At 42.6% G+C, this 12247-nt stretch overlaps 1 protein-coding gene across 1 annotated transcript; it reads right to left on the bottom strand.

The window, feature by feature from the left end:
• Window positions 1-2878: 2878 nt before the first annotated feature.
• LOC129811518 (zinc finger and SCAN domain-containing protein 2-like) lies at window positions 2879-8796 on the bottom strand. The gene is made up of 2 exons (XM_055862895.1): window positions 8539-8796; window positions 2879-4166 (listed from the first exon to the last, which is right to left on the bottom strand). The coding sequence occupies exons 1-2, from the start codon at window positions 8711-8713 to the stop codon at window positions 3226-3228; spliced, it is 1116 nt and encodes a 371-aa protein (XP_055718870.1). The 5' UTR covers window positions 8714-8796; the 3' UTR covers window positions 2879-3225.
• Between the last annotated feature and the right edge of the window lie 3451 nt (window positions 8797-12247).

Here is a 12247-nt window from a genome sequence, read left to right as displayed (position 1 = left end):
CAAGAGATTCCTGACCTTGCCCAGATAGAACTCCCCAGAACTTACGCACCTCCATACACTGACAATCCAAAGTCAACCAGAGACCTCCAAATATTCTGTGATGCATCAGAGAGAGCATATGGTTCTGTTGCCTACATTCGGACGACCAGTAGCAGGTGCACATTTTCTTCGTTCTGGTCAGGTCTCGCGTTGCGCCAAAGCAGCAGCTGTCAATGCTACGCTTGAAGCTGAGTGCTGTACTCACTGGGGCTCAGCTGGCCAGTGTCCTCCAAGCAAAACTCACCCTGCCCACCGGACAAGTCATCCTCTGGTCCGATTCCACCACAGTCCTTCATTGGCTCAAGTCAATTTTGTAGATACAAGGTCTTCGTAGGAACTTGTGTTGCAGAGATTTAGAACCTTACGGATGTAACCAACTGGAGGTATGTGGACACCGCAAAAACAACGGAGGATGAAATCACTCGGGCAAGACCCTGAAAGAGCTGGCCCAACCACATTGATGGCAGCAAGGCCTTGAGTTCCTCCAACACTCAGAAGATCAGTGGCCTTCAATGCCTTCTGCTGACCCAGAGCCTGACAACAGCAAACTGAAGAAATTATCCTTCTGCGGACATGTGTCTATCAGTTACAGTCCTCAGCTCCCAGATATCTGCAAGTTTGATACATGGGAAGACCTCATGAAGGCAACAACTAGATCCCTACACGGGGCGGCCAATCCACTCTCCAGTTCACCCAGACATCCTTGATGATGATGCAGAAGAACCTGTTATCTAAAACAGACTTTCCATCTGGTTAGAATGTCATAGCAGACATTTGGGGCAGCTATGTAAGAACTCAGTGATGACGTCACAGCTATCACAAGCAGGCAGAGTGTTTAGTTCATTGCCAAGTGCAGCTCGCAACCTACTGCTGTAAACACAAATCTCAGTTTATGACATTATTTCCTTTGACCAATTTATTCATCACTGTGCGTTAATACCAAAACTGTAAGTAAGCTAAATGTTTTCCCTGTTTTACTGACAAAGTTGTTAATAGTTGTCAGAGTCTAGGTGATCTGGGTAAGGTGGGGTCAGGCGCAGGACACAGAGATGAGTAATAATAGTAACTTTACTCAAAAATAATCTTCCAACAAGGAGAACGGAAATCCAGAAACACATAAACGAGACAACTGACAACAATAAACAAGCACAAAACCATGATGGCTCCAGAGGGTTAAATAGGGAAATAATTAAAACGTAATGGGAACCAGGTGTGTACAATACAGACAAAACAAATGGAAAAAGAAATGTAGATCGGTGGAGGCTAGAAAGCCGGTGACGTCGACCCCCGAAGTCGTGACAATAGTTGAAGAATATTTTTGTCATTATTACAGCATTATGTATCTCGTTTTTTTATGCTAGCATTGTTCCTCATGAAGCTGGTTGAGAGAATGTCAAGAGTGTGCAAGGTTGTCAGTCAAAGGGTGGCTACTTCAAAGAATCTAAAATATTTTGATTTAACACTTTTTTTGGTTACTACATGATTCCATGTATGTTATTTCATAGTTTTGTTGTCTTCACTATTATTATACAATGCAGAAAATAGTAAAAATAAAGAAAAACCCTTGAATGAGTAGGTGTGTCCAAACTTTTTGACTGGTACTGTATGTTAATATGGGCTATTTTTAGTACTTCTCTAGGTTGCTTGATTGTTATTCATTCTTTACTGGGAAGCTTATCAGATGTAGACTTGCTCATGTTATTTATATTGGAGCTGATAGTGCAGGGTGAGCTGCACACAGTGGACTTCCTACTAGGGCACACTGCCTCAGTGCTAAAAGTGTAAGTCTGGTTCATAGGCACATGATTACTGCATACAATAGCTGTAGGATCAACGGAGGTATTCAGGGTAGTTAGGGGGACATAAATTAAGTTACTTACAAGTTACTTACATAATGTACATTTGATGCAGCATTATGACAACTGTGTCACAATGATAGGGATTAACCGAGCAGGTCTTGGGTCATTCATAAGTCATTGTCTCACCGCAGCCTTGAAATGTCTGGACAGAGTCCAGGAGCCAAGATGATTTGGATGGACTCAGTCATTCCTGTAGAGTATCTTCTGTTTCCAGGTGTCAAAGTTGTCTATAAAAGTGTTTTGAACAGAGCTACAGTAATCTTTTAGCCAGGTGTGTAATGCCAGTAGCTGAATCTTTCAGACCCGCAGCCCAACGATGGTACCGGATCTTTTTTGGAAACTTTAAGTGCTAGAATCAGTTCTTTAAAATCCATTGAGGGTATGAAATGTACAAATGTATTATCAGAGGACAATCTTCTCAAATTAAGGCCATTGGATATGTTATAAACTTCATAATACAACACATTAAGGTAAAAAACTATTTGAATGGTAATGAAATCTCTATGGGCCCACCTTGGGGGGGAGGGGTCAAAGGTCATACATGTATACATTTGGGGTTATATCGAGCCATAATGAGCAGTATTGGGATGTGCTCTATTATCGCATGGTACCCTAGTAACCACACCAAATTCACACACAGAAAAGGAAACCCATTGGGGAAGTTTTTTAGCTATATAGAGTCATCATAGATTTAGAATGTTTGTATGTATAAACTTTTTCGCCAATATAGTTGTTTCTGGATTTTAGGCTATGTTGCTTGGCAAGATCTATGAGGGCAATAATATTGAACATTGTAACACTTTTGTAGAGGATATATAATTCAAGAATACCATCTAGTGTTCAAACTTGGTTGTACAACAACATTGGTGAGAATAGGTTGTCTGTAGCAACAGTCACTCCAGCTAACTTTGATCTGATGCAAGTTTTATTTTCTTCAGAAAGAGATATTCAGAAATAAATGTTCCCAAACATTCTTAATCAATATGACAGAGTTAGTTTATTTGCAAGGAGACCAACCAGCTCCTATTGAAAATCAAGAAGATATATATATATTTTTTAATCTAACCAAAATGAACATTATATTTCTCTCTAAAATAGTTAGTTTAACCTAGTGATACATAAGGGTCAAGTCTTTTCATAGCATGTTATTAAGCAACTCTCAAATCAATGCAGACATGAGGTGGCTCAGTTACAGTCTGCAAAACATCACACATGCTATAGTCCTCTAGTGTTACAATTATATGTAGAAGTGAAGCAAAGGGAGGCACTTTGAGAACAGAAGGCTCTGTCTATCCCCTCATGAGCTCCTTCCCCTCTAAGGAATCTTCTACCTCCCTCGGGTGTGAGTTCTGAGGTGTCCCTTGATCTGGCTGGACTGACTGAATCCTTTTCCACAGACAGGACAGGAGTAGGGTTTCTCCCCTGTGTGGACCCTCAGGTGGGTCTTCAGATGTGCAGACCGGTTGAAGCGCTTACCACACACGTGGCAGCGGTACGGTCTCTCTCCAGTGTGGATGCGTTGGTGCTCCCTGAACCTGCCTGAGTAGCTGAAGCTTTTGCCACACACACCACAGTGGAAGGGCTTCTCATTAGTGTGAGAACGCAGGTGGACCTTGAGGTAACTGGTAGAGGTGAATGACTTCCAACAGACTGTGCAGAGGATTTGCCTGTGACTAGTGTCACCACTGTGTGGTACTGTGTGGGATAGCATGTGTGCCTCCAGTTGGGAAAGCTCACAGAACACGGCTCCACACTGAGTACATGAGTGGGTCTGTGTGTCCTCTGGTCTCCTTTCTGGATCTCTCGAAACATCAGTAACACTGTCAGTGTTCTCACTCTGTGTTCTAGAACAGTCTGGATTTACTGCAGAGAGGGGCTGAGACTGAGGGGAGTCACTGGTTGGTTCTGATAGTGATACTCCATAGCCCTCGCCATCGGGTTCTGTTTTGATCTGTCCAGCTGTGTTGGTCAGTAGAGAGTACTTCTCTCTGTTCTCCACAGTTTGGGGAAGATGTGTGGGCTGAGGTGGCTCCTGATCACAGTCACTTTTCACACAGGGAGGAATGGTTATGGAGTCTTCTTTGGTATCAGCCTCCGGCCCTTGAATCTCCTCTACCTCCCGACGAGTCCTGAGTTCACCCTGTTCCTGTTTAATCTGTGTGGGCTCTGTGACCTCCTGCCCCAGACTGGGGCTCCACTCCTGCTCACAGTGCTGTTGCTCAGGGGGAGTTTGCTGCTCCGAGACCCAAGAGAGAATGGGCCGAGGAGCTGGTGGAAAGAAGACAATAAATGACATCAATGAAAGTAATGACAGTTATTGACGCTTGATTGACAAGACCACCATTGAGTTAGCTATGTCATTCCCAGAACAAGCTAGCTATTTCTCTGGCTGAATCCCATATCACCCTTCCATTTGCACATTCACGCATTCCTCTGCCATATGCACAAGTGTCCCAAAGTTGAGGGTGTGAAAATTATGGAGGGTGTAGGGACTAATTAGACCCTCCGATAACCAATTAGATCGAACCAGCAACGCTGCTGCTTCAGAGAGAAGTGGAATCCCATAAGGCACTGCATTACTTTTTAGTGTGTACTAGCAAATAGCTTCGGGAAGTATGGGGAAGCATATTTTCACCATCAAAAGGCACCTTTATAATAAAGCATGCATTATCACATTTGTAAACTTATGTAAGATAGCCTACTATTGCTAATGTGATGAGTAAATTGGATAGTAATAATGTAGGCTAATAATATACACTATACAGTGCATTCGGAAAGTATTCAGACCCCATTACTTTTTCTAAATATTGTTATAAATATTGGATTAAATAGATTTTTCCCCCATCAACCTACAGACAATACCCCATCATGACAATGCAAAAACAGGTTTAGACATTTTTGAAAAGGTATTAGAAATAAAAAACTGGAATATCACACTTGCATAAGTATTCAGACCCTTTACTCAGTACTTTGTTGAAGCACCATTGACAGAGATTACAACCTCGAGTCTTCTTCAGTATTTAACCAGTGTCTGTAGTGGTGCCCCTAGCACTGAGATGCAGTGCCTTAGACCGCTGCGCCACTCGGGAGCTTCTCTGCAGATCCTCTCAAGCTCTGTCAGATTGGATGGGGAGTGTCGCTGCACAGCTATTTTCAGGTCTCTCAAGAGTTAAAGTCCGGGCTCTGGCTGGGCTACTCATGCACATTCAGAGACTTGTCCTGAAGCCACTCCTGCATTATCTTGGCTGTGTGAATAGGGTTGTTGTCCTGTTGGAAGGTGAACCTTCACCCCAGTCTGAAGTCCTGAGCACTCTGGAGCAGGTTTTCATCAAGGATCTCCCTGTACTTTGCTCCATTAATCTTTGCCTTGATCCTGACTAGTCTCCCAGTCCCTGCTGCTGAAAAACATCTCCACAGCATGATGCTGCCACCACCATGCTTCACCGTAGGGATTGTGCCAGGTTTCCTCCAGACGTGACGCTTGGCATTCAGGCCAAAGAGTTCAATCTTGGTTTCCTTTTACTGAGGAGTGGCTTCCGTCTGGTCACTGACCATAAAGGCCTCATTGGTGGAGTGCTGCAGAGATGGGAGAACCTTCCAGAAGGACAACCACCACATAGGAACTCTAGAGATCGTCAGAGTGACCATTGGGTTCTTGGTCACCTCCCTGACCAAGGCTCTTCTCCCCCGATTGCTCAGTATGTCCGGGCGGCCAGCTCTAGAAGAGTCTTGGTGGTTCCAAATCTCTTCCATTTGAGAATGATAGAGGCCACTGTGTTCTTGGAGACCGTCAATGCTGCAGACATTTTTTGGTACACTTCCCCAGATCTGTGCCTCGACACAATCCTGTCTCAGAGCTCTACGGACAATTCCTTCGATCTCATGGCTTGGTTTTTGCTCAAACGTTTACTGTCAACTGTGGAACCTTATATATACAGGTGTGTGCCTTTCCCGTCCAATCAATTGAATTTACCACAGGTGGACTCCAAGTTATAGAAACATCAAGGATAATCAATGGAAACAGGATGCACGTGAGCTCAATTTCGAGTCTCATAGCAAAGGGTCTGAATACCTTTGTAAATAAGGTATGTTTTTTATGTTTTATAAATTTGCAAAAAATTCTAAAAACCTGTTCTTACTTTGTCATTATGGAGTATTGTGTGTAGATTGCTAAGGATTTGTTTTTATTTAATACATTTTAGAATAAGGCTGTAACATAAAATGTGGAAACAGTCAAGGGGTCTGAACACTTTCCAAAGGCATTGTATATATTTCATTGTGACCTGATGCTGCTGACTATCAGGCAGTGAACAGGCTAATACTGAGTGAGTGACTGAGTGAATGGTGGAGAGGGAGAGGGCTGGATGTGTGTGTGTTGGTTGAGAGAGTGCTGCAGCAGAGGCAGCTGAGTCATGGACAGTGCAGCATGCGCTGTGACAACTTTTTACCAGTTGTAGGTAGGCTATTTAGATTGGTAATTATGAAGATACCCATTTTCTATAAAACATTAACATGCTATAACTGACACAATGGCAACAAAGCATTGGGAAATTCTTTAGGCGCACTAGAGCTCTTTATATAAATTCGCTCAGAGGAGGTTTAAAGTAAACTGTATTCTAATGTTGACTTTTCTTATGGATAACCATATCAAGTGAAGGGTTTTACTCATGCTCAGTTCTAGGGTCTGGAGGGCTGCACGAGTAGAAATGTGAAATGGAACTCCCTCGCGTGCTTGTGTTATTGGAAAGAGTCCACAATGAGAATTACATGACATGTGGAGAATGATAGGCTACATTTGCATCTGTTGGCCATCAAGTAGGCTATTCATTTATATTCCATTGCAGGCTACTGTAGCTTACCATATGATACAATAAATATATTGAAATGAAGATATCACTGGAGTCATTGCAAATCAATTCTTGCTACTTGTGTAGCCTTCCTGGAGCTGGCAAACAGATTTAATAAATAGCCTAGAACTCAGTTTGTTGTAGCCTTGTGTTATTATGCAATTATTAATGTCCATGTTTAGATAATTAACTTGGAAGTTGTCAATTGTAATCATGGTCTGAGCTCTATCTCAATTGTATCATTCTCCACATTTAATGTCAGTTTCATTGTGGACTTTTCCCTGAAATGAGATGTTAGCCTATCAGGGGCAATACGCTACCTGTATCAAGCTCAGCAAACCATGGCCAAGTTGAATTGCAATTATAAACCCATATTTTAGTCGGTAGCCTATGCCTATTGTAATAACAAATCAATCTCGCAAATAGGCCATTTATAATGGTTTGTAGTCTTAACATCACAATTGCCAGAAAATAACATAACATTCATTTTTTGAAGTTGGTCCAAGTGTTTCTTGCCCAGAGATTGAGATCCTCTGTCCAACTTACATTCAACAGGAGAGTTTGAGTGATGAATCTATAGTTGTGCGCATTCGCAAACAAGATTTATTTGGGCTTCCCAAGTGGCGCAGTGGTCTAAGGCTGTGCCACTAGATATTCTGGGTTCGAGTCCAGGCTCTGTCGCAGCCGGCCGTGACCGGTAGACCCATGGGGCGGCGCACAACTGGCCCAGCATCGTCCGGGTGAGGGGAGGGTTTGGCCGGCAGGGATGACCTTGTCCCATCACGCACTAGTGACTCCTGTGACGGGCCAGGCACAGTGCACGCTGACACGGTCGCCAGGTGTTTCCTCCAACACATTGGTGCGTCTGGCTTCCGGGTTAAGCGGGCAATGTGTCAAGACGCAGTGTTGCTTGGTTGGGTTTCGTGGGATGCACGGCTCTCGACCTTCGCCTCTCCCGAGTCCGTACGGGAGTTGCAGCAATGAGACAAGACTAACTACTAATTGGATACCACAAAATTGGGGAGAAAAAGGGGTAAAAAAATATATATTTACAATTACACACTGGGTAGTTTGAGCACTGAATGTTGATTGGTTGAAAGCCATGGTATATTCTAATTACGTTGGTAACCAGTTCATAATAGCAAACCTCAGGGGTCCGTGGTATATGGCCAATAAACCACGGCTTAGGGCTGTTCTTTGTGGTATATGGCCAATATGGGCTATAGCCCTTAGCCGGTATATTGGCCATATACCACAAAGAACAGCCCTAAGCCGGCATGGTTTATTGGCCATATACCACGGACCTTATTGCTTAATCATAGCAGTGAAAACAAGTTAAATCGACATCCATTGATGGAAAATGATCTGGAGAGTTTAATAAGTGCGATTTATATTGTCTCTTGCGATATATTATTAAACTTGCAAGAACTATTTGGATGGAAAACCTAGTTTGCTTCTTAGCCTACTTCGTTAAAAATGACTTCTATATTCCTTCTTAATTCGCTCGATAACGTTATGGAAAATGGGTATATTGGATAAACGTGGCAACAACTCTGCCTGAGAAAAAAAAAATTGGGGCTAGTTTTCGGGACTTTTTAGCAGGTTTTCAAAGTATAACCTGGCAATCCTGACTGAAAAACGGATGTGGGGACTCCGCTCAGGCGTCTTTTTACGCCTGCTACATTAGGTTAGGGTGTCATCCTTCAAATACTGTAGAATACAATATAACACGTTTCTAGCTATCTAGATAATTCGTGTAAATGAGAAGTAAAGTAGTTTGGCTAGTTACATACCAGGGAAGACCGGTGTGATCAAGTGTTGTTTCAGGTATTGGTTCTCTCTCTTCGTCCTGACTATTTCTTCCTGGTATTCGGAAATCGTGTCTCCGACCACTCCAAGTATCTCCTCGGCAGCTTGCATCAAACGCTCAGTTAGATACACATTCAGATATTGTAATTTAGTCATCATTGGACGATAGGGGGCAAGAAATATTCTCGAAATACACCTAGATACCCAGACCGCTGTGAAGAAGGCAAGAGTAGCCAAGTACTTCCGGGTCACGGATTTTTTTTTAAATCTTTCAGAAAATAAGTTCCGTCCTGTATGGTTTATAAATTAATAATAAAGGCGAATATGATGGAAAATGTGCACAATTATAGATATGTTATACTAGTTGTCATACAAAGAAGAATTAAAAATATTTATGCGCGATATGTGATTTGAAAAATATATATATTTTATTTTTACCCATCTACCAATAGGTGTATTGGAAAACCTCCTGGTCTTTGTGGTTAAATCTGTGTTTGAAATTCATTTCTCGACTGAGGGAGGTAGTCATTACAAAAGCATGTTTAACACTATTATTGCACACAGAGTGAATCCATGCAACTTATGTGACTTGTTAAGCACATTCTTACTCCTGAACTTATTTAGGCTTGCCATAACAAAGGGGTTGAATACTTATTGACTCTAGAAATGTCAGCTTTTCTATTTTAATTTTGTTGTGAAAATTCTGAAAAACAGAATTCTACTTTGACATTATGGGGCATTGTTTGTAGGCCAGTGACAAAAAAAAATAATTAAGTCAAATTTTAAATTCGGGCTGTAACACAACAAAATGTGGAAAAAGTAAAGGAAGGTGAATACTTCCTGAAGGCACTGTAAATCAAATTTACAGGGATGAAGGTGTGATTGCAGGGTACAGTGAAAATCTTAGGCTCCCAACTCCAACATGCAGGACTAAGGGAAATAAAATAATGATCATGGTAATACAAAAACAACATACATGTAAATATAAATAGCACTATATACATAATATCAACTGTAGCAGTGATGAATACATGTCTATTGGGGTGGAGGCAGTGTAAAGACTGTTGAGGGGGTGGGAGGGAATGACTATAAGGGAGCAGCAGTCAGAGTAAATTACCATTGAGGGGGTGTGGGGACCAAGGGAAATAAAACAGACACAAATATAAATAATAATATACATATTAACCGCAACAGTGATGAATGTTATTGGGGTGGGGGGAAAATGTCCATAGGGGGAGTTGCAGGGGAAGGAGGGAGCAGGTAGCTGACTAGTGGTGGCTATTCAGCAGCCTGATGGTCTGGGGGTAAAAACTATTGGCCAGTCTTTGCCATGATGCTCCTGTACTTCCCGCATCTGAGTGATGGAAGCGGGTAGAACAGGGCATGGCTCGGGGATCTGGGGTCCTTGATCTTCTTGGCCTTCCTGCGACACCTGGTGTTGTAGGTGTCCTGCAGGACGGGCAGTGTGCACCCAATAGTGAGTTCGACTGTGCGTATCACCCTATGAAGAACCTTGCGGTCAGCGGCGGTGGAGTTTCTGTACCAGGCTGTAATGCAGCCCAACAGTATGCTCTCGATGGTGCTCCTGTAGAACACGGAGGGCCCTCTGGGAAAGGAAGAATTTCTTCAGCATTCTGAGGTTGAAGAGTCATGCCTTGACCATTACAGCTTCTCTGAGATGTGTAAGCCTAGGAATTTAAAGTTATTGACCTTCTCCACAACCGACCCGTTGATGAGGATGGGGGCATATCCAGCCAGGTTCCTCCTGCAGTCCACAATCAGATCCTTTGTTTTGCTGACATTGAGGGAAAGGTTGTTAACCTGGCACCACGCCGTCAGAGTGCCTTGGTAATTGTTGTTGGTAATCAGGCCTACTACTGTCGTATTGTCCGCGAACTTGATGATGGAGTTGGAACTGTGTGAGGCCATGCAGTTGTGGGTATACAGGGAATACAAGAGGGGACTGAGGGGGCACCCTTGTGGGGCCCCTGTGTTGAAAATCAGTGTCGAGGAGGTAATGTTGCCTACCTTCACCACATGAATATATGTGATGATAGGGGTGAAACTAACCTATGAAAATGCATGTATTATTTGGGGTATTATCTTTTATCAGATCTAATGTGTTATATACTCCAACATTACTTTCATATTTACATAAACTTCAAAGTGTTTCCTTTCAAATAGTATCAAGAATATTCATATCCTTGCTTCAGGTCCTGGCTACAGGCAGTTAGATTTGGTTATGTCATTTTAAGCAGAAATTGAAAAAAAGGGTCTGATCCTGAAGAGGTTTTAAACTGTTAGGCCACTTTTTTATATACAGTACTAGCCACTCTTTGCCTTGATGACAGCTTTGCACACTCTTGGCATTCTCTCAACCAGCTTCACCTGGAATGCTTTTCCAACAGTCTTGAAGGAGTTCCCATATATGCTGAGCACTTGTTGGCTGCTTTTCCTTCACTCTGCGGTCCAACTCATCCCAAACTATCTCAATTGTGTTGAGGTCGGTGATTGTGGAGGCCAGGTCATCAAATGCAGCACTCCATAACTCTTCTTCTTGTTCAAATAGCCCTTACACAGCCTGGAGGTGTTTTGGGTCATTGTCCTGTTGAAAAACAAATGATTGTCCCACTAAGCGCAAACCAGATGGGATGGCGTATCGCTGCAGAATGCTGTGGTAGCCACGCTGGTTAAGTGTGCCTTGAATTCTAAATAAATCACAGATACTGTAGTGTCACCAGCAAAGCACCCCCACACATCCTCCTCCATGCTTCATGGTGGGAACCACACGGAGATCAACCGTTCACCTACTCTGCGTCTCACAAAGACACGGCAGTTGGAACCAAAAATCACAAATTTGGACTCATCAGACCAAAGGACAGATTTCCACTGGTCTAATGTCCATTGCACGTGTTTCTTGGCCAAAGCAATTCTCTTCTTATTGGTGTCCTTTATCAGTGGTTTCTTTGCAGCAATTCGACCACGAAGGCCTGATTCACGCAGTCTCCTCTGAACAGTTGATGTTGTAGATGTCTGTTACTTGAACTCTGTGAAGCATTTATTTGGATTGCAATTTCTGAGGCTGGTAACTCTAATGAACTTATCCTCTGCAGCAGAGGTAACTCTCGGTCTTCCTTTCCTGCGGTGGTCCTCATGAGAGACAGTTTCATCATAATCATAGCGCTTGATGGTTTTTGCGACTGCACTTGAAGAAACTTTCAAAGTTCTTGAAATTTTCCAGATTGATTGACCTTCATGTCTTAAAGTAATGGACTGTCGTTCTCTTTGCTTATTTGAGCTGTTCTTGCCGTAATATTGACTTGGTCTTTTACCAAATAGGGCTATCTTCTGTATACCACCCCTACCTTGTCACAACACAACTGATTTGCTCAAACGCATTAAGGAAAAACATTCCACAAATTAACAAGGCACACCTGTTCATTGAAATGCATTCCAGGTGACTACCTCATGAAGCTGGTTGAGAGAATGCCAAGAGTGTGCAAAGCTGTCATCAAGGCAAGGGGTGGCTACTTTGAAGAATCTCAAATATAAAATATATTTTGAATTGTTTTACGCTTTTTCGGTTATGACATGATTCCATGTGTTATTTCATATTTTTGATATCTTCACCATTGATCTACAATGTATAAAATAGTCAAAAATGAAAAACCCTGGAATGAATAGGTGTGTCCA

This window comes from Salvelinus fontinalis, chromosome 2 (assembly GCF_029448725.1).
Source record: "Salvelinus fontinalis isolate EN_2023a chromosome 2, ASM2944872v1, whole genome shotgun sequence".
Taxonomy (NCBI): domain Eukaryota; kingdom Metazoa; phylum Chordata; class Actinopteri; order Salmoniformes; family Salmonidae; genus Salvelinus; species Salvelinus fontinalis.
Note: the sequence above shows the minus strand (reverse complement) of the source record. Positions and strands in the feature narration are given on the sequence as shown.